A 23,638-nucleotide genomic window follows, 5' to 3' on the forward strand; every position below is an offset into this window, starting at 1 on the left:
AGCCCTATGCCATGTGAGGTCCCCTAAAGAGCTAGCTAGCCCTATGCCATGTGAGATGTCCTAAAGAGCTAGCTAGCCCTATGCCATGTGAGGATTCACTGTAAGATAGCACCACCTGTGAAACAGAGGGCAAGCCCTCACTCAGAAGCACTGTGGACTTAGCCTCCTCAGCCTCTGTAAATTTAGAAAACAAGATTCTATTATTTTCAATTGAATGTCTTTTGCTTTAACAGACCAAATAGTATAAGACACAGTCATGCACAGTCATACTTATCCTTTAAAAACTGAGGCAAGAGACCATGTTTTATGGCTCCAACACTAGAGGGCCTTATCCCAATGCCTAGAATCTGCAGCAGAGAGAGGCAGTTTCAGGAGATGCCTGAGGAACCTCAGGTCAGATGACAACCTCTGTATCCTGACGCTTCAGAGGGGTAGTTTAATTCAAATCTGAACTGTAGCTTATTTCAAAGAATCAAAATTGGGTGCCACCCATAGTAAAAGAATCATTGGGTTAAAAGGATTAAGGACTTGGTTCTAAACTGCATTTAACCTAAGTGTATCCTTAGAAAAGTGAAGTCTACCAAGGAGAAGTCCCTAGTCACTGTAGTGTTTTGACACAGTGGCAGCCTTATAAATGACATGAATATCTAGATTTTTTTTCCTTCAAGATTTTGTGCTTTTGTCAGTTCCCTTGAAATTGACTTGCACTATAAATAGTCTTCAAACTTTGAGTTGCTTTGAGCTTCCCAAGTTTGCTCTCTTGCTTTACGCATTTGTAACAGTCTAGTAAGGACAGAAGAACTTCAACTTTGGAAATCAAAAAACTGAGGCAGGGGAAGGAGGAAAATTGTCATTTTAAAGTCCAGTTTGAATTAAAACTCGAGATACCCCCAGAAGTTTTTTCAACTTTAATTATCTTTATCTTTTTGTTCAAAGTTTAACAGACTTGCTGTCCTCTCTGTACCCCAGGATAAAAAGTTTGTTCATCCCTCGGTGGCTCTCTCTTCTTGGAAAGAGTGAGCTGGAGGACACAGGGCTAATTTTTGCTAAGTGATTGGAAAATATGATTACTTTAAAAATAGAAAATTGTAGTTATATTGGAATACCTTTTTGATTAGGAATTTGCAGTTTTATTCAAAAATAATTCAAAGGACTATTTTGAATTGCTTTTCTTGACCTAGAACAGGGGGGAAGGAAATGGCATCTTGCGTGGTAAGATTTTACCCATTGTACTTATTCTTTTTATAAGTCTCTGTTTATCAGTTTGCACATATTATTTCTTTGATTTACAAATAGGTAAATTAAGGCAGCTAATGCTTGTCTTTGTTTTTCCCTAAAGAACATTTTTGCTATTGTTTATAGTTCTGACAAAAAATACTAGGCCTCTATTACTGTATCATGTAAGAAGGACTGTTTGCATCTGAACTGGATTTGTCTCATCTACAGTGCAGTCACTTGGCTTGTTAAAAATGAGGTCAACCATTAAAAGTATAGACTTTGTATTCATTCTTTAGGATGTCTTGGAATGTACTTAGTACATTCTTAGTACAAGAATTTGAAATTTTTGCTGGTATCTAGAAAAATAGTTTTGGATTGTATATAGATGTAGGCTTGTGAGTGTAATGGAGCCTTTCTTAGGTCTTGGTGTGCTTGACCAAGGGAACTAGGATGCCACATGATCAATGGCCACCAATGTTACCTTGATCCAGTAGCTTATAATCTTGTTGTTTCATACCCAGAATAATATGGAACAGGGACAAGGAATGAGCAGAGTGAAAAGTAGATTAATTAAGGGAAAATGAGAAAGACTCCCAAGACTTGGAGGATCCCTAAGGGAGTTTCTCTGTCCAGTGAGCTTTATGGATATTATGGCCAAAACTGAATATCAATAATCTTTGAGGAGTCCACAAGGCTTATGCATGTTCCTTCCCTTGGCCCAACTGTTCTTCCAATTTTGGGGAAGAATCATTTGTCTTGTGTCAGTAGCTCATGATTTACTGTCTATTTGAGGTTATTAAAGTATCATTTACAGTTAAAGGGAGAGGATGAGGAAGGATGGAAGATTAGGGATAAAACAGTGCTCACCTACATACCTACCAAAGAAAACATCTATTCTATGACTCCAAAAGGGAGTGAGTTGCCTGGAAAGGAAAGGAAAATGATAGCCTAGACCAGACTGGGAAACACTAGATAACTCACTGAAATATTGACTGGTATGTTTGTAAGGCAACAACAAACTTCAGTAGCAGTTTTGGAAAAGCAATAGAGAAAGTGGAGAATCCTTTCTCCTCCTACTCTGGGTCTATAAACAAAAGGAAAATATTTTTTTTTAATTTAACATTTTTTTTTAATTGGATACTTTCTTCATTTACATTTCAAATGCTATCCCGAAAGTTCCTTATACACTTCCCCCCCCCCCGCCCTGCTCCCCAACCCACCCACTCCCGCTTCCTGGCCCTGGCATTCCCTTGTACTGGGGCATATAATCTTTGCAAGACTGAGGACCTCTCCTCCCAGTGATGGCTGACTAGGCCATCTTCTGCTACATATACAGCTAGAGATACGAGCTCTGTGGGTTCCGGTTAGTCCATATTGTTGTTCCTCCTATAGGGTTGCAGACCCCTTCAGGTCTAAAAGGAAAATCTTATGAACAAAGAGGAAAAATAAAAGGGCCACAAGTCACATGAAGCCAGTGATAGGAAGCCACTAAGTGGCATTGGCTAAGGCACTGCCTCTTATGCTGAGACAAGGTGGGAACAGATCCACAGAAAAACTTAAAATCTAACTACTCTGCCAGGAAGATGAAGAAATGCTATTATGTCCACACTCCAAAGCCACACCCCATTCCACACTAAGTACAGGTTCCTCAAAGAACCATAGAACCACACACATAGTCCAGGGAAAGCTTCCTGAACTCAAACTCAGTGAAGCATAAATACTCATATTGTGGCAGAAAGGTAGCCCAAGTCTTTGGGTTAGGGCAAGAATATGCAGGCATAAAGTTAAGTACAAGTATGCTGGCCATATCAGAGCCTTAGGGATTGGAATCTGGGAAAAAATAATACCATATAGAACATACAAAGACAGGTCATAGACACAATGGGTGGAGCTTTACTCGGAAGTGATGTTTGTCACTGCTGAAAAGAGAGAATTCAGCTACACAGTTTGAACTCCAATGGGATGGAAGAAACAATCAGATCTTCAGGGCCAGAGAGTCTGTCTAGCATACATGGTAAGCTCCAAACCACTGGGCTGCCATATTTCAAAAGTAAGCTAGATAGTACCTGAGGAACAACACCTGGTGTTGTCTTCTGACGTTTGTATACATGCACATAAATGTGCACCCTCATGAACCAACACAATAAATTAGTTAATCGGTTGAACAAACAGTTCATAAAAGATGAAACACAAATGGCCAATAACTATATGAAATAATGTTCAGCATTCTTAGCAATGAGGGCATTGTGTATTAAGACTACATTACAGCTGGGTGTGGTGGCACACGCCTTTAATCCCAGCACTTGGGAGGCAGAGGCAGGCGGATTTCTGAGTTGGAGACCAGCCTGGTCTACAAAGTGAGTTCCAGGACAGCCAGGGCTACACAGAGAAACCCTGTCTTGAAAACAATAACAACAACAACAACAAAACCAACCCCCCCCCCAAAGACTACATTGAAGTTATCTCTCACCCCTGTTAGAATAGCTATTGCTAAGTACATTGTGAATGCTGGCAAAGATGTATGGAGAAGGGACTCATTTGTTTCTCTGTGAATATAAATTAGCCCAGTGACTATGCAAACCAATGTAGAGGGTCTTCAAAAGAAACTAAATATAGAACTGTCATATGACTCAGCTATACCACTTCACAGTATACACCTTAATGAATGTCAGTTAACAGCCACAGAGATAATTTATGTTTATTGAAACATTATATACAGTATCCAAGATGAAGATATCATAATGAATGTGCTCAATGGAGTTTAATTCCGCCATAAAGAAAAACAGAATTAAGTTGTTTGCAGAGAAATGGGTATAATTGAAGGTCACCATTCCAAGCAAATGAGTCAGATTCAAACACAAATATTCAATATTTTCTCTTACGTCTGGACTCTAGATTCTATAGAGATAAAAGTTATAAAAGTTCACAACAAGAAAGGAGATGTAAGACCATCAGAGGAGTGAAAGAGAATATTTGGGAGTGTATGAAAATGGAAGGTGAGGCGGTACGATCAAAGTGCATGGTGCTCTTGTACTGAAATGTCTTTATGTCAATATGTATATTTAATATACCTACAAAGTTTTATGTTGAGACCTTTAAAAGGGGGCATATTTTATTTGTTTTGTTTTATTTAGCTAATGGGTGTTCAGGAGACCCATGCTCAGCATCAGCCACAATCTGAATGAACTTAGGGAAAACCTCTAATCACATGGATTAGTTTAAAAGAGCTGGAAGGTAGATAGACAGATTAAGAGACTACTCCCAGGATTTACACATTCATAAAAAGTATTGCTTGCACCAGAACTTTTCAGATAGATTCTGGTTCAGTCAGAGGATATACAGCAACAACAGATTAATTTAGAGTCACGCAGGATTTCATTAATCAAAGAAGCAAGTAGATGAAGTTGGCTCATACATCAGAAAGCAGAAATTCATATAGTATCCACTTAGATTTTGCTCACGGTTGCTCTGTAATCTACCCCAGGTCTACTCTGTTTCCCATCTTCATCTTCACCCCCTTTAAATTATTGTCGGCCCATGGGGGGACCCAGGACTGTACTGGAGCACAGAATGTTGTATTAATATAATGGTTGACTTCAGAAATGTCCATGGTTATTTTTTCTTCTGTAAGAGACCCTGGTTCTTTTCCAAAATTATCTCCCCAAGGTAATTCTTCAGCAGAAACTATAATCTGCCTGGCATCTGAGTCTTGGACTTTAGTTCCTCACTCTTCTCATTGCTTTGCTTTGGATGGTCCAGCAAGAGTGACTGACATGTGATTTTTTTTTTAATCAGTTCATCATACAATTCTATCACCTTGGTTAGAAGTTCTTTGATTTCCTTCTGTCTTACTCCCCCTAAGTATTCCTAAACTCAGCTTAGATGCTATGAGTTCCAAGAAACATTCCCAGAATCTTTTCTTTTGTTACCTATCTGTTTCTGTCTCTTTCTTTCTTTCTTTCTTTCTTTCTTTCTTTCTTTCTTTCTTTCTTTCTTTCTTTCTTTCTTTCTTTCTTTCTTTCTTTTTTCTTTTTCAAGACAGGGTTTCTCTGCATACTCCTGGCTGTTCTGGAATGCACTTTGTAGACCAGGCTGGCCTCAAACTCAGAAATCCGCCTACCTGAGTGCTGGGATTAAAGGCGTGCACCACCACGCCCGGCGTTGTTTCAGTCTCTTAAAGTTTCAAAGAAAACAACTTAGGGCCAGTGAGAAGCCTCAGTGGATAAAGGTGCTGTGTCAGTGGCCAAGCCTGATGATTTGAGTTTGATTCTTGAAACTAATATGGTAGCAGATAACTGACTCATGTAAATTGTTTTTCTGATCCCCACATAAGCAGTGTAGCAGGTTCATAGATACTTACACACACTGACATGCACACACACACACACACACACACACACACACACACATGCACGCACACACACACTGTATAAAACAGTAGTTGTATAGAACTGTAATTCCATGCAAAGTATTTAATCAGTATATAAATCAGTGATTCTTCAGATTCTTAACAGAAATATGTAGTCATGACCACAACCAAGTTTAGGTCATTTCATCATTTCCTCAGGAATCTCTGAACCCTTTAAGTCTCCTCTTCCTGTATACTAACCCTCTTCTAAACCCTAAACTGCAAACCATCTGTTATTTGTCCCTATTCAAGACTTTCATATGGGAAGCATCATAAAATGTGTATTATTTCTACTGCTTTTCCCACTTAGCACAGTAGTTTTAGTGTTCATCTAAATTGAGGCATATATCATTACTGCATTCCTTTATATGGTCAATTAGATGTCCCCCAGGCAATTACACTTACCTATTTTTCACTGCACATTTGGGCTCTTCCCACACTGGTCATTCTGAGTAATGTTGCTGTGGACATTCATTAGCAACCTTTGTGTGGAATACATGTTGCTTCTCTTGGGTTTATACCTATGAGCAGACATGCCGGATTATATAGTACATTCATGTGTAGTTGTTTAAAGAATTGCAAGACTCTGAAAATAGAGGGGCTATTCACATTCCCAACTGCAATGTATGAAGGTTCTCTTTTTCTTCACATCCTCTCGATACTTGGCATTATTTGTCTGTTTTACTCTAGCCACCAGGATTGTAGCAATCATGTGTGTGTGTGTGTGTGGGGGGGTGCTATCACTGTGGTCTCTGCTCCTTTAGGCCATTTCTGTTTTATACAAATGTTTCCTCAACATTAACACAAGACTTCCAGTATGCTTTGAGAACTTCAGTATTGATTGGAGAGGGTTGAATGCATTAACAAGGCTGCTATTTCTTTAAAATTTTAGCAAGTGTCCAGCTGGCACCTGCGATGGTTGTACATTCTACTTTCTATGGGAGAGTGCAGAAGCTTGCCCTCTGTGCACAGAGCATGACTTCCATGAGATCGAGGGAGCCTGCAAGAGAGGGCTTCAGGTAAGAACTAACCTATGGAGGCACCCTGAAGAGCTGTCATCTGCTATTCCGCATCATGTCTGTGAATTAATGAAGATTTCTTTGGATTGTAAAGCTTGATGACTTAGCAAAAATAACGATCGGGAATGTACTTCAGTGCGTATCTTTAAAAATTTTAAGCATTTAATTTTAAGGACTGCTTCAGTCCTATTTCCTTCCCTAGTCTGTTCATTTTTCCACTTTGTGTTGACCGGGCATGCATTTCCACTATTCTGTAAGTATTTCAAATATATATCTGTATAGTCCACAGAGTGTAAGTCCTTCACACATAGCTGCTAGAAGCAAAAAAGGCTTCATGGCTTGTGAGAGAAGTATTCTTATCAAATTAAGATCTCAAAAAGTCTATACCAAGTTCGAAGTATGTGGTAAGCATTATATCTAATGTTAGGCAGTAATAGAGATTTGACGTGATTCTGTGTTATCAGTAAGAGAAATACTTTCGAATTTATCACTAAATTTATCTTAATCCTGTTACAAAATCCTCCTTCATGCTGGAAGAAGGGACTGTTCAGCTGTTGTGTCAGCTTTCTGTTCCTGGTGATACACGATCAGATGATAGGACCAACTTTTCTAATGAATAGTTTTAGAGTGACTACGGACTTTCCTCAGTTACATTTCTTTCTTTTACAGTATCCGAGGAACTGAGTAGAGAGTTTGGCATCTTGGGTATCTCTAGAATTCTGAGGTTTTGCGAAGCTTAGACTATAGCTACTAGACAATGGAGCTTCTAAACATGTCTTTTGTTCATATACAATTGATAAAACTCTCTAGGCTCTCACACACATCTTTTTGGTGATATTTGTAGAGTGTGCTTCGGATGAGGGCCACATGTGCTGGAGTTGGTATTCACTCTAGTTTACACTTAGATGGTGGTGAGCCTAAATGTGTCTCTGCATTCCCCACCTCCTCATTCTTATAAAAATGTCACCCAATTCAAAAGTAATGTATTGATGTTCAGTTCAATAAGAATGATAATAGTTTTTCATAGATTAAAACCACAGGATCACTAATAGCCCTTTCTAAGAAGATGCACAGGGATATATCATTTGAAAGCTGACTAAAACTTTTTCCCGTAGTAAATCACTCACTTGACGATTTTTCATAACTAATGGTAGAAATCTGCCTATGCACATAAGACATGAAGTAAAACACAGCTGAATCTTTTGTTTGAATTCAGATAAAGTGACCATCACACAGCAGATAATTGAGTGATGAACCAGACATAAAATGGAATTCCCCAGTTCATTGGACTTAATGATCATTGTAAATAACTACTGGTCACAATGTATGCCAAGGTATAAAAGGAAGAATACACTGAACTCTGATTTTCATGTGTGGTCTGCCTCATTTTAGCACTTTATTTTTTAAAATCATTCACTGGTTGTCGCTTGCTATTTAGGGCACGTTGCTTTAGGAATTGAGTCATTTACTTTGGGAGAGTGAGAATGCTTAGTATGGGCAGTGATGACCTGAGGTAATGCCCTCCTTAGTTTGGCAAATATAAGCACTGTGCATCTTGGGTACTTAACTTTATATGAGCCATTCAAGTTGGTGAGCTGTGGGACACTTACATTCCCCAGGGCCATGGTGTGCGGCCTGCTCCATTCAGGGACAGGTTTATTGGGTTGACTGGCTTACCTGATGGACGTGTGTAAACCTTTCCGAGTAGTTGTACTAAGTAGACTGAGAATGTATGTCAAAGTAGAATAAGTTTTATTCTACTTCTTCAGCATGTTGTGAACTATTCTGATGCGATAGAATTTTGCATTTTAATTCATTTACTCATTTTCTATATCTCTATCCTTTCTTGCTAGATATTTTATAGTATTAAGTGAGTGGGAATACCCTTTATAACCATAAATAGAGTTAGCAAAACTCTTTCTTCTGTATGATAAGTGGACTCAGTACCATTTCTAGCTTTTACAGTTTAGTCCTAATCTCATTGCTCATCTCACCTGTGGTCTCATTTATTTGTTTTAAAAGGAAATATTATATGTATGGAATGAACCTAAGTGGTGCATTAAAGGAATTACTCTGCCCGAAAAGAAGTTGTCAACCTGCGAAACAGTTGACTTTTGGCTGAAAGTGGGAGCTGGTGTGGGGGCGTTCACAGCCGTTTTGTTGGTGGCTTTAACGTGCTACTTTTGGAAAAAGAATCAAAAGTAAGTAACCTCATTAAATGATCTTATAAGAACTGGAATGTCTGTTTATACTGTGAGAATTTTATACATAATAGCTGTATGTTGTCCATTCCCTCAGTGCCATGAGGCATTTCTGGTAAGGAAGGTAGGTATAGGCAAGGCATCTGAGAAAATAGAATAAAGGATTCTTATTTTGATAATTGAAAGTGGACAGAACATTACTGACCACTGGATTCGTCATTTGTACTAAAAATGAAAAACTCCCTGAGTTACCCAGATAGGAACAGCGCCAAGATTGGAAGGTGACATAATTTCTTTCTCTGACATAATCTGACTTCTTGTTGTATCAGTTTCACTTACAAAGATGTTTTTAATCAAACAGACTAAGCAAATGGGCAAGTATCATATTTATTTATTCCAAGTCTCAAAGACTCTGGTGCCAGAAGTTGAGTCCAACCCTTGTGTGCATCTGCTACATGGCTTGGATCATGACTTGAATCTTTGGATTCAAGTGCAATGAGGCAGATCTATGTTCTATTTTCTAGGAATAATTATAATATCTGAAGTCATAACTAAAGAGAAAAAGCCCAAATGAAGTAGAGATATAGCAAGAAGCAAATAATCTGCTCAATATTCTCATGTTCATGATCTAACCCTTAGAAAATGTGATAGTGAAGTGATATCACATTAATACACAACAGAAAGGGGTTCTGCCATTAAGGCTTTTCTTTGTTTTATAAATGTTGTTATTATTTTTTTTTTGGTAAAGATTTATTTATTTATTTATTTATTTTTACAATTTATTTATTAGATATTTTCTTCATTTACAATTCAAATGCTATCCCAAAAGTCCCTTATACCCTTCCCCCACCCTGCACTCCAACCTATCCACTCCCGCTTCCTGGCCCTGGCGTTCCCCTGTATTGGGGCATATAATCTTTGCAAGTCAAGGGCCTCTCCTCCCAGTGATGGCTGATTAGGCCATCTTCTGCTACATATGCAGCTAGAGACACAAGCTCAGGAGGTACTAGTTAGTTCATATTGCTGTTCCTCCTATAGGGTTACAGACCCCTTCAGCTCCTTGGGTACTTTCTCTAGCTCCTCCATTGGGGGCCATGTCCAATAGATGACTCTGAGTCTCCACTTCTGTATTTGCCAGGCACTGGCATATTATTTATTTGTTTTATGTATGTAAGAACACTGTAGCTGTACAGATGGTTGTGAGTCTCATGTAGTTGTTGGGAATTTTAGGACCTCTGCTTGCTCTGGTCAACCCCACTTCCTCTGGTCAACTCCGTTTGCTCAGTCCCTGCTAGTTCCAGCCCAACAATTTATTTATTATTATGTATAATATACATATACATATAATATACATATATTTATTTATTATTATGTATAATATACATATACATATGTATATGTACATTGTAGCTGTCTTCTGACACACCAGAAGAGGGCGTCATATCTTATTATGGTGGTTGTGAACCACCATGTGGTTGCTTGTATTTGAACTCAGGACCTTCGGAAGAGCAATCAGTTCTCTTACCTGATGAGCTACCTCGCCAGCCCCATAAATGGTCTATATAATTAGACAGTAAGGTCAATGTAAAGTAAGTGGTAAAATTAACTCTATTGAACTGATTCTCTGACATCTTGTGGAATATTTTTATGTAGATAGTAATAAGTGAGAACATTTAAAGCTACAGCCACAGATGAGGCAAATTTGCTATTGGAGAAACTATACAGGACTATCAGGACTATTTTAGACGCTGGTATAATGTTTATAGTAAATATGATTTTATTATTACTATAAATGGCTTGATCACTATTTACTTCTCTGTCTACCCCTGCTTAGGCTGGAATACAAATATTCTAAATTAGTAATGACGACTAACTCAAAAGAGTGTGAACTCCCAGCTGCAGACAGCTGTGCTATCATGGAAGGAGAAGATAATGAAGAGGATGTTGTATATTCCAACAAACAGTCACTACTAGGAAAACTTAAGTCTTTGGCCACAAAGGTGAGAGCTGACTTTTAACCTGGAATTACTGAGCATTTATCCATCAGGGGCCATACACCATTCATGCAGGCTCTGCCATCCAGCATGTATGTGCCTCACCAGTATTTACTCCACAAAGTACTTATAGAAAGTTTACCATGTTAGAATAATAGCTGAATCCAGTACGTATGAGTTAGTCAAGTAGAAATGACCTGTACAGCCTCCACAAGAATTTGAGAAGAAACCTTTCTATATTAAAATACTTCAGTGCCGAGTGACTCTACAGCTATTAGCAATCTTTTTTGTTTGTTTTTTGAGAAAGAACTTAACACTTGGGAAGGGGAGAGGATCTAGAAGGACTTGGGGCAGGAAAAGAATATGATCAAATTATATACATTTAAAAATTGACAAAGAACTACAGGCAACTAAGAAAAGCTGAGAGCAGGAGAAATAGTCTTTCCCATGGAAGAGCTCATCAACTTGGTTATTAAATATCAAATGGTCAGTGCTGAAAACGCACACATACAAGTAACATATACAGACTAAAAAGGGTATATTTATGAATACAAATATGGATCTGTAATAACAATTAAAGAAAAAAAGACCATGGATCTGAATGAGAGAATGATTGTACACGGATGGGCTTGCATCAAGTAAAGGAGAAGGGGAGATTATGTGATTATAGTATGATCTCAAAAATAAAAATTAAAATATTGAGTTATCTTTGTATGATGAAAGGTCAGTAGGTTAAAACAAAAGTGAAAATAAGTTAATGATTCTATTTCTATATGATAAATATGTATGCCATTGTTTATATAATAAGCAATTAACAGTAGCTTCTTTGGGGAATTGGAATCTATTGAGCATTTCTGAAATAAAGCATTTTAGTAAGTCTCAAGTTTTCACAAAGATCATGTACCATTTTATAATCTTTAAAACAAAGTTTGGTTAATAAAAGATCTCATATTTATCTATACCTTTGTGTTTATTTTACAATGAGATTGTCTTTCTATAGAAAAATTCGATAACCGGGCAGATGTTCATGGTATCATGTTGTACGTCATCATGTTATTGGCTTTTTTGAGACAGCTATATACAAAGAGAAAGTGAAACCTCAAATAGTGTTTAAAATGACATTTCACTGACATTCTTCACTATTGAGATAGGAGATAAGAAATACCAGTTTACCCACTGAAAATAAAAATAAATAGAATGAAAAATCAGGAAGAAAGTGCATTTCAAATAATTTGCAACTGGAGGGACAAGTGACAAACAATGACATTGGCTGGTATGATGGCCCAATAGTTAAAAGAGTTGCAACACAGGCATAAGAACCAGTGTTTGCATCCCTAGACCACATGTGGACAGCAGATGAGCGTGTTGGTCCACCTGTAATTCAGCCTCAAAAGGTGGAGATGGGATCCCCTGAGCAAGATGGGAACTGCCTAGCAAGATGAGCTCTAGGTTTGGTAGAGACCCTACCCCACTGAATAAGATGGGAGAGCCATCAGGATAACTTCTGATATCAACCATTGACCTTGTTATGCACACACATCTATACATGTCAACAGGTATGAGCCCATAAGCACAGGAAATGAGAAAAAAAAATATTTGTAGGCATGATTTAGTAACTTTTCTTTCATTCTCCTAGTTTATACTTATGAATATCAGTAATCGTGTTAAGAAGAAAATGAATAGATTATATTTCTATGATGTGTTTTCGTTATTAATTTGGGATTTTTGGGAGAGAGTGATTACTATGAAATAACTAATATATAGTGATTGTCAAAAATTAAAGTTTTGCCCTGTGTGCAAGTGAACAAATGAGTCTTCCAGTTTCATGTATATTTTAAAGCAGAAAACTAAAAGACAGTTTAGAATTTACAGAGAATTTACTGGGCAGAGCAACAGTAGCTGTACCTGTTCCCAGTTCTCACAGTCATGTGCAGAGGAAATGATAACACACTTTGCATTCCTAAGCTTTGAGAATACGAATTTTGTTCCACATGAGCAGGAAGCATGTCTATTCTTTGTGTTACACTGTATTGGACGGATGAGATGCCTGCCCACTACTACAGAAGGAGAAGCTATTTCCAAGACTAGTGGGCATGCCTGAAATTTACTGTAGAAGGAGAAAATACTTTAACCTTAAAGGCTGTTTTCTATATAAACTTACTTTCCTGTGTGTATATATATATATATATATATATATATATATATATATAATCATTTGATAGGCTCATACAGTTATAAAACAAAATTTTCATTTTCATTTTTCATTCTTGAAAAATAGTATGAGACAAGAGTAAATCAGTGCTTTTGTCATAGAATTGCAGAAATGGAAGAACATAGAGCATCACCTCACAGTTATATCTAAAGTACTCGTCTCTGTCATCTTGGCTTTTGATGAATTGTCCTTTGAGTACATTCCATTCATCATTCTGGTTGGTGTGACTGCCAGAGACTGGAATGGAACCTTGTCCATTTTCTCTATACATCATTAAAATGAAGCCTGTATCAACATTAAGCAGCAAGATGAGGTTAGTTTGCATCACTTAAGCATATGCCAATTCCAGACACACCTAGCTAAACGTAAACACATCATAAATCACCTTAGAGAAGTAAATGTCTTTCTCTTTGTCTTTGAGCTGACATTTCTACTCAGCTAGAGACCTTTCCACTGACAGAAGATGTTTCCACCATAACACTCAAGTGAGATAGGGACAAGAATTAACACCTTTCCCCCACAAAAGAAAAACCAACATAGAGACCTAATGTATTTCCTACTTTTTCTATATGGGCTCTGTGAACAATGTGTGCACCTCAACTATAATTATCATTGTAATCTAAAATATGTTAATTGATCAAGATGATGTAAAATAGGGTGTGTTAGTGGTTGTACAGCTTTTTACCCTCCAGTGTGAATTATAGGATAATTATATTGTCTATACTAATGTACAGAGTATGAGCTGATGTTAAATTGAATGTTCTTAGACATGGGGGCCATTGACTACCTAGTTAGAGGCAGAGACAAACTTATAACACCTTTACTAAATAAATAGATGCATAGGATGAGTATGAATAATAAGTAGGTTATTTACTTATTTAGAAAGCTTCTCATACTTCTCTAGCAGTTGCCTGATATATTTTGGAAGTTACCTTAAAAATTGAAGATTTTTTTTTAGTGATCATTCCTAAAGGTAAAATCACCATGTTTTTAGGAGACAGGGAAGTTAACGTCTGGTTTCTGCACTATGGTCTCTGTGGTATGCTGGATGTCCTTGGAATTCATTATTAGTTACAGCTGTTAGATACTATAAATAGGACCCACATCAGTCAGGAAGCACAAGCTAATTGTGCCTACAAAGGAGCCTCTTTGGAGGCTAATAAAATTTAGGGGTTTCAGTTCATCCCAAATAACCATATCCTTTCTCAAATGTAGTTGGTCAATTCAGCTTTTCTCTTTGTAACACAAATGGGTTGATGTTTGTAGTCTTGTGAGATGGCTGAGTGATGGCCATGGGAATAGTGGTGTTGGTTAGTATTGGGACAGGAGCTGGGGCAGTGTCTTACTACACATGATGGATTTCTCAATAAGCCTGAAAGAAATGGCCAGAAAGTTGTGAGTGGCTCAGGCAGTGGATATGGCAGAGCAGGATGTCATATAAGGTAACGGTACCGTCTGAGAGAGTCACACCTCAGCATTTTAGATGTGTCTTTCCAAGTACCCATCAGCTATGTTCTGCCCTTTCATTGCCAGTGCCCTGTTTCTGAAGTTATAGTCACTCATTTCTGCTCATCCTCAGCTGCTACTCAGATTAATTCTCTATATCATCCAAGGGCAAGAGGACCAGGGAACGTTACAAGGCTACGGAGATCCAATGTGTGTGTTCCACTTTCACCAACGTGTGCTATTACAGGTTGATATAGTTTGCAGTATATACAGCAGGAGAATATTCTACTCTTGATGTAGGGTCATGAAAATATACGACAAAGTTGCAGGTTGCATATTATGTTTTCTTACATCCCGATTAATATCTATGTATAAAGTCACTGTAAGGTGACTCTTAATGTAAAATCATACTTACCAGAATCCTGTAAGAAGGTGTATGAGAGAGGTAAAGAGATAATCAGAAGCTTTTTTTGTTTGTTTGTTTCTGAGAATTAACTCAATGTTTGATGATGCCATACACCTTCCAATGGTAGGCATGTGGAAGGCCCATTGATAACACCATTTCAATCTACTGCTAGATGACTTTTTTTTTATTAAAAAATAGTTTACTATTGTCTTAAATAGTCCCCGAAATCCATAATCTTTATATAAGACAAAACTGGTGAAGCTAGAATTAACTTATCAGTGGTGAGGCACTATTAGTAGAAAAGAAAGAATCAAAGAGTTATAATGCTATCAAGTGTCTAAGAAAAAGCTGACCAGTCATTGCCATAAATCCTATGCCTGACATTCTGTGGTAGCCTCTATACCAACAATACAGCTTTGGCTCCTGTGAGATGGCTTAGCAGGTGCTTAAGAGGTGCTTATTGCCAGTCCTAAAGGCCCCGGTTCAATCGCCAAAACTCATATGGTAAAAGGAAAAAACTGACTCCTGGAAGTTGTTCTCTGACTTCCACACACATGCCGGGACACATGTATACACATTAATAAATAAATATGTATTTATGTATGCACATATAATCTGCAGTCATTTACTGTCTATATTGTTTATAGTGCGGTGTCTATAATGGTGGGTGGGGTGATGGATCAGTGTAGCCTTTGGGGCTTATACAGTTTTTAAGTCCCTTTTGAGTCCCTTTGGTATTTTTGTAAGATGGGTTCTTGCTGTGGGCATCTCTCTGAGTGACATGTTTGATTTATTCAGAAGCTAATATCTTTTTTTCCCCAGAGTTTTATTGTTCTCAAGAAGAATGTATAGTGTTCTAAGTGTCAGTGATCATTTGCAAAAACTCATGAGTCAGTTACACATATGCAAATCAGAGAGTCAACACCTGTAGTAGCTAGGAGCTACTGACAGAAAGCAGAGACAACAGTAAGTCAGCCTTGGCTTGCACTAAAATGTTGATGAGTGAAGAATCCCACTGACCCGGTGGGTTTCTTTTGCTCCATAGAGTACAACGAAGTAAGATTTTTCTCAAAGCCTGAAGGCAGGCTTACATTCTGCCCCCATTGACTCACTGTGGACTGTCAAAGGGTAGAGTTGTAAGGCCAGCATAGGCATGATAGTCAGTGTGAGTAGAACATAGCAACACGCGTATAGAAGTTTTCAAAATAGCAGTATCGTATCTGACATGTATGTCAAATAGATGAGAGTGTGATGCAGAAACACTGTGGCAAGGTACACTGGGGATGAGGCGCTTGTTTTGCCAGAATCTATAGTTGGCAAAAATCATCCACTATAAAACATTCTTTTATAAGGTTGTTGCAAGGATTGTGATGATACACAGGGAATATACCCTACATTTCTGGACAGTTTTCTATTTACATCCCCTTCCCACGATGCTTTCCCATCCCCCATTCTCCTCTGAGTGGGTAAGGGTAACCCTGGGTATCCCCCTACCCTGGCATTTCACTTCTCTTTTGGGAGAGGCACATCCTCTCCCACTGAGACCAGACAAGGCATCCCAGCTAGAAGAACATATCCTACAGACAGGCGACAGCTTTTGGGATAGCCCCCATTCTAGTTGTTTGAGACCCACATGAAGACCAAACTGTACATCTGCTACCTATGTGTGGGAAGGTGTAGGTCCAGCCTGTGTATGTTCTTTGGTTGGTGGTTAAGTCTCTGAGAGCCCTATGAGTCCAGCCTAGTTGACTCTGCTGGACTTCCTGCTGAGTTTCTATCTCTTCCAGAGCCCACAGTCCTTCCCCCTATTCTTCCATAAGAGTCCCCAAGCTCTATCTACTGTTTGGGTGTGGGTGTCTGTATCTGTCTGAATCAGCTGCTGGGTGGAGCCTCTCAGAGGACAGCCATATTAGACGCCTGTCTACAAGCGTAACAGAGTGTCATTACTAGTGTCAGGGATTGATACTTATCCATGGCATGGGTCTTAAGTTGGACTGGTTATTGGTTGGCCACTCTCTCAGTCTCTGTTCCATCTCCCATACCTGCATTTCTTGTAGACAGGATAAATTTTGGGTTAAATGTTTTGTGGGTAGGCTGTTGTCCCTATTGTTCCACTGGGATTCCTGCCTGGCTATAGGAAGTGGCTTCTTTAGGTTCCATATCCCCAATGCTTTGAGTCACAGATAAGGTCACTCCCATTAATTTTGGGGTACTTCTATGTCATGTCTTGGAGAGGCCCCCTACATCCCCACCTCTGTCAGTTTGCAGATTTCCATTCATTCTCATGGCCATCTGTCCATCCCTCCTGTTCCTCGCCAACCTGATTCTGAACCCTTCCCATTTACCCTCCTCATCCCTTTTCCTACCCAGTTCTGTCCCTCAACCTGCCTCTTATGACTATTTTGTTCCCCTTTCTGAGTGAGATTCAAGCTTCCTCTTTGTGCCTTTCTTCTTGTTTAGCTTCTTTGGATCTGTAGATTATAGCTTCGGTATCCTGTACTTTATGGCTAATAATCCACTTATAAGTGAGTATATACCATGTATGTTCTGGACAAGTTTTAGCATGTGCTGTGTTAGTACCAATTCAGAAGATTCTACCTTTTGATTAGCTAACATGAAAGAACATGTAGAATACTCCAGTGAGACCAGTACTCATGGTGGACACAGAGTCAAGGTGGGAACTAGCCTCTTTACCATGACTCTTGCATAGATTCAGGTTTACAACCCTACCTTTGTAGTAATAAGAATGTTTCTTATCATGTCTCTGAATTTCATTGGGGTTTATCAGATATCTTTCCATGTAGAGGCATCTAGGAAGACCTATGCTAACACAGGTCGGATTGAACTGAAGGTGTTGAGCATACAGAGAGGTTGACACTTGGGTATCCGAAGGCAGAGGAGTTAGGAACCCTGGGGTGGCTTGTAGCCTTTCTTTACAAGGAATTACTCCTGATGGGAGAATATGTCTAGAGATTATTACTTGGGGAAATTCAAGCATGTAGCATAATCCTACTATGTTTGCAAATGCTAAAACAGCACCAACAGTATCTTAAATGGGCTCATGTTCTGTACATTCATATTATGTTCATTTCGACTCTATCCTTTGCTTAAATCCTCTCACTGGTCCATAAAGATTAGTGACTTGGGGTTACTACATCCAGTGTAGGCATGTTGAAAATTTCACTGCCAGGCTTCTTGATAGACCTCATTGGTATACATGCTCTTCAGTTCCTCCTTGTGACAGAAAATCTCAGATTCTCTAAAAATTATGATCTTCCTGAGCAGCCAATGACAGGGTAGATGAGGATTAAACATTAAGACAGAAAGAATATCTGACATCAAATAGACTTTGTATTTGCTCTTATTTATAGTTAGCTCAACATGCTACACATTGTCTAACAAAACTGCTATTTTCTAATCCTCTAAAGTCATGCTGAATAGCAAGGTTGTTATTGCTAACATATCTGTTTTAGTTTTGGAACCTTTTGAATCACATCATAATTGATTTTTGTGTGAGGCCACAGGTTTTCTGTCATTTGTTGATTTAGATGTAGCTTATACACTGGAGCCCCTCCTACCACCAAGAATCCATTTTAATCCAGGGTATTTTTTGCTCCATTTTCTTGCATCTGGTTAATGCTTGGGTTTAATATAAAGGATGGAGGAAATTTCTAGGTGATAGCTGGCCATAACTTTCTGGATTTTATTTTGTCAACTTCTTATCATACAATGATCTCATTCCTTATGACTCCATCTGGGAGCTAAAGGGAAGTACAGTCTACTCAATTCTGTGCAATATGTTCTTGTGCGAATTTGTTTTCAAGAAAAATTTCCAGAGAAATCCAATGCTCTATGATTATTAGGAACTGCACAAAATCTTGAGGCCTTTATTCTTATCAGCTTTTATTTAATTGATTTTGTATATGTGTGTTTGTTTACTTACGTGGATGCTTGTGTGTTTTGGAGGGCAGTGAACAGGTATATGTGTATGCATATGTGCAGAGGTCAGACGTCACTCCTCAAAGGTCTGGTCTCAGACATCATTCTTTAGGGGCAGTCCACATTGTTCTTTTTTAACATAAGATCTCTCATTGGCCTGAAGCACACCTGTAGGTTAGGCTGGCTGGCAGCAAACCCCAAAGATTTGGCTTTTTTGTGTGTTGGGATTATAAGAGCCTATACCACTCCATGTTCTTTATACATGGGCTCAAAGACCTAACTTATGTTTGTGTGATTACAAGGATATACCTACCAATTGAACTGTCATTAATGGTTCTGAAGTTGCCTTGAATAATTATGTTAACTCAGTTGTTTTAGCCAAAGTTTAAGAGATTAGTCGAATACACTACTGGGCATGCCTGTGGGAATATTTTTAGAGTTGATTGAATCATGAAATATTTAATGGCTAAGTTGCTTGATAGGTTGCTTGATTAGGAGGTGGGACTTCCTTAGAGGAAGCAAGTCACTTGTGCCTAGGTCTTGGGTCTTTATCTTGCCGTGGGTCCTTCTTATATTTACTTTTTGTGTTTTCTGTCTGCTGGGATGTAAGCTGTTCTGCCATGCCTTCCTCATATGATTGACTAATCCCTCCAAAACTATGAAAAAAATAATCCTTCCATTGACATATATTCCTGAAATCATTGGCCACAATGGCATAAAGTTATTGACACAGCTTGGTAGAATCTAGTGTTTTTGAAATCTAAGACAGTCAAGTAGTCAACGAGTCCTGCCACATCTTCAAAATTCTAATTCATCAGGCTTCAGCCCATAAAATAAATGCTTTCATCCTACTGTGATGAAGTTCAGTGTTAGTCTGGGGACTACATCTGAAGCCAATGGTCTAGTTAGCAAGGGAGTCCTTCTGCCAGAGGAGAATCAATGTGAGAGTAGTGTTCAGCAGTTGGCCTTTAAACCCTTGCTCTAGCCCCCACTGTTGGACATGTTCCTTTTCATTATCAGGCAATAAAGTGTAGGACCCCTTGTGCTTTGAGGGTCTATTGAGCATGTTTTATGTAAGCTTTATTGAATCTGGAGAACTCATTTCCTGTCAATTCATGTTAATCAGCATCTGAAACTTGAGTCTTTCTGTATTTATCAAACCATGTCTCCCTCACTTTTTAAACATTTTTATTAGATATTTTTAATTTACATTTTAAATGTTATCCCCTTTTCTCAACTCCCCTCCAACCCCCCCCCCATCTAATTCGCCCTCCCTCTGCTCACTAACCCACCCACACCCAATTCCCTATACTGGCATTCCCCTACACTGGGACCTCGAACCTTCACAGGACCAAGGGCCTCTCCTCTTATTGGTGATCCATGAGGCCATCCTTGGCTACATGAGCAGCTGGAGCCATGGGTCCCTCCATGTGTACTCTTTGGTTGGTGGTTTAGTCCCTGGGAGCTCTGGGGGTACTGGTTGATTCATATTGTTGTTCTCCCTATATGGCTGCAAACTACATCAGCTCCTTGGGTCTTTTCTCTATCTTCTCCATTGGGGACCCTGCGCTCAGTCCAATGGATGGCTGTGAGCATCCACTTCTGTATTTGTAAGGAACTGGCAGAGCCTTTCAGGAGACAGTTATATCAGGCTCCTGTCAGCAAGCACTTGTTGGCATCCACAATAGTGTCTGGGTTTGGCAACTGTATATGGGATGGATTCCCCAGATGGGACAGTTTTTGGATGGCCTTTCCTTCAGTCTCTGCTCCACACTTTGACTCTGTATTTGCTCCCATGGGTATTTTGATCCCCCTTCTAAGAAGGACCAAAGTATCCACACTTCGGTCTTCCTTCTTCTTGAGCTTCATGTGAATTATATCTTGGATATTCCAAACTTCTGGGCTAATATCCACTTATCAGTGAGTTCATACCATGTGTGTTCTTTTGTGATTGGGTTACCTCACTCAGGATGATATTTTCTAGTTCCATCCATTTGCCTAAGAGTTTCATGAATTCATTGTTTTTAATAGCTGACAAGTACACCATTGTGTAAATGTACCACATTTTCTGTATCCATTCTTCTGTTGAGGGACATCTGGGTTCTTTCCAGCTTCTGGATATTATAAATAAGGCNGCTATGAACATAGTGGAACATGTGTCCTTATTAAATATTAGAGCATCTTTTGGGTATATGCCCAGGAGTGGTATAGCTGGGTCCTCAGGAATGTTTTTTTCTGAGGAACTGCCAAACTGATTTCCAGAGTGTTTGTACCAGCTTGCAATCCCACCAGCAATGGAGGAGTGTTCCTCTTTCTCCACATCTTCTCCAGCATCTGATGTCACCTGAGTTTTTGATCTTAACCATTCTGACTGGTATGAGGTAGAATCTCAGGGTTGTTTTGATTTGCATTTCCCTGATGACTAAGGATGTTGAACATTTCTTTAGGTGCTTCTCAGCCATTGGGTATTCCTCATTTGAGAATTCTTTGTTTAGCTTTGTACCCCCCCCCCTTTTTTTTTACAAGGGTTATTTGGTTCTCTGGAGTGTAACTTCTTGAGTTCTTTGTATATATTGGATATTAGCTCTCTATCTGATGTAGGGTTGATAAAGATCTTTTCCCTATCTGTTGGTTGCCATTTTGTCCTATTGACAGTGTTCTTTGTCTTTCAGAAGCTTTGCAATTTTATGAGGTCCCATTTGTCAATTCTTGATCTTAGAGAATAAACCACTGGTGTTCTGTTTAGGAAATTTTCCCCTGTGCCCATGTGCTGGAGGCTCTTCCCCACTTTCTCTTCTATTAGATTCAGTGTATCTGGTTTTATGTGGAGTTCCTTGATCCACTTAGAATTGAACTTTCTACAAGGAGATAAAAATGGATTGATTTGCATTCTTCTACAAGCTAATCGCAAGTTGAACCAGGACCATTTGTTGACAATTGTACTGGCTAGTTTTGTGTCAACTTGACACAGCTGGAGTTATCACAGAGAAAGGAGCTTCAGTTGGGGAAGTGCCTCCACAAGATCCAGATGTAAGGCATTTCTCAATTAGTGATCAAGGGGGGGAGGTCCCCTTGTGGGTGGTGCCATCTCTGGGCTGGTAGTCTTAGGTTCTATAAGAAAGCAGGCTAAGCAAGCCAGTGGAAGCAAGCCAGTAAAGAACATCCCTCCATGGCCTCTGCATCAGCTCCTGCTTCCTGACCTGCTTGAGTTCCAGGCCTGACTTCCTTGGTGATGAACAGCAGTATGGAAGTGTAAGCTGAATAAACCCTTTCCTCCCCAACTGCTTCTTGGTGATGATGTTTGTCCAGGAATAGAAACCCTGACTAAGACAAATATACTGTCTTTTGTCCCCCACTGGATGGTTTTAGTTCCTTTGTCAAAGATCAAGTGACCATAGGTGAGTGGGTTCATTTCTGGGTCTCCATCATTTTTATGTCTTCATTAGCAAAACACTGAAGAATTCTAGTGTTTTTGAAATGTCATTTGTACTTTCATGGCAACATGTTTCTCTACCATGGTCTCATATTCTTTAGCAGACTTTAGTCTCCCATGTTGGAGATAAAACACAGCCTTTTATATATATTAGGAACAACAGCCGGAATTGGTTTTGTTTTAGTCTTTACATTGTGCAGGGGGTAAAGAGCTAGAAGATGCCTGTACATACAGCACATTGTGAATAGTAACCCCTATCTTGGGTTAATCTGGCTCTTGTAATCATGTGCTTTCTATTTCCTCTCTATGGGAAGGTTCTGTTTTGAACTTGTAGGCCTATAATCTTAATTTACCTTTACTCTGGTAGAAGATTACATCTCTATCATCCAAGAATTTGAGTTGTATTAACATATTTGAAAAGATTATTTAGAATGAAAGATAATACATATATTTGGAATATAAAAGCCAAGAAAGAAGGGCATCCCATAATTTACTCAGATTTCTCTCAGCTGGACTGTATTTTCCAAGGGAGGAAAATACTTTATATAGGTGCCAAGGGGCATTTGAAGGAAAAGTGATGCTTAAACCATATTGTAAAGAATGCCTGGAATTTTTCAGGACAAGAGTAAGTTAAAACATCACAAAGACTGTTAAGTGTTTCCTCATATTGTAGTACCCCCACACCTTTGTTATACTAGAGCCAGAACATTGAAAGATGGGAAAAGATTCTTAGGCAGCATGAGAGGGAATAAGAGGCCAACAGAGGTACTCCTCCATGAGAAAGTTCAGAATATGCATTTTTAATATAACAGTTCCAGTCAGTGTGATTGTTTTGTCCACTTTTAAAAATTTATTGTTTTCAATAATTAACATACAAAGTACTGTGATTATTTTGACATTTTCACACACAGGTTATACTTTTTGTTTCCCTCCCTCTCTACCCTCCCCAATCCCTTGCTCTTTCCCATCACTCATTAATAGCCCACCCCCTTTTATATCACATGGATTCCATTAGTCTATCTTTCCCTCCCCCTCCCACCTTTTAAACATCTACTCCTCCCATTTCATGGGCCCCTTTCTAGTTAATACCTACCCCCACCCACCCAGATAAACGCATACAAGAGAAAACATGCAGCTTTGTCTTTCCTAAACTGGCTTATTTCACTCAATATATCGATGTAGTGTTTTATCTGCTTTTTCCTCCTACAAAGTCCATAATTTTACTTTTTCTTTTGGCTTAATAAAGTCCCATAATATATATAATTACATTTTTATCCTTTCATATATTCATAGACATCTAAGCTGGTTCCATTTCTTCTCTGTTGTAAATAATACATTCATAAATACAAATGTAGAAGTATC

General features: G+C 38.8%; 1 protein-coding gene across 2 annotated transcripts in view; it reads left to right on the forward strand.

The window, feature by feature from the left end:
• The window catches only part of Kiaa1324l (KIAA1324 like), a 190,637-nt gene that overhangs the window by 161,700 nt on the left and 5,299 nt on the right, over positions 1-23,638 (forward strand). For both annotated transcript variants that reach the window (XM_029535634.1, XM_021189956.2), the window contains 3 exons: positions 6,519-6,645; positions 8,668-8,846; positions 10,681-10,846. In XM_029535634.1, the coding sequence (XP_029391494.1) occupies positions 6,519-6,645; positions 8,668-8,846; positions 10,681-10,846 (472 nt within the window). The remainder of the gene's footprint in view (positions 1-6,518; positions 6,646-8,667; positions 8,847-10,680; positions 10,847-23,638) is intronic.

Source organism: Mus pahari, chromosome 2, assembly GCF_900095145.1.
Source record: "Mus pahari chromosome 2, PAHARI_EIJ_v1.1, whole genome shotgun sequence".
NCBI classification, from domain to species: Eukaryota; Metazoa; Chordata; class Mammalia; order Rodentia; family Muridae; genus Mus; species Mus pahari.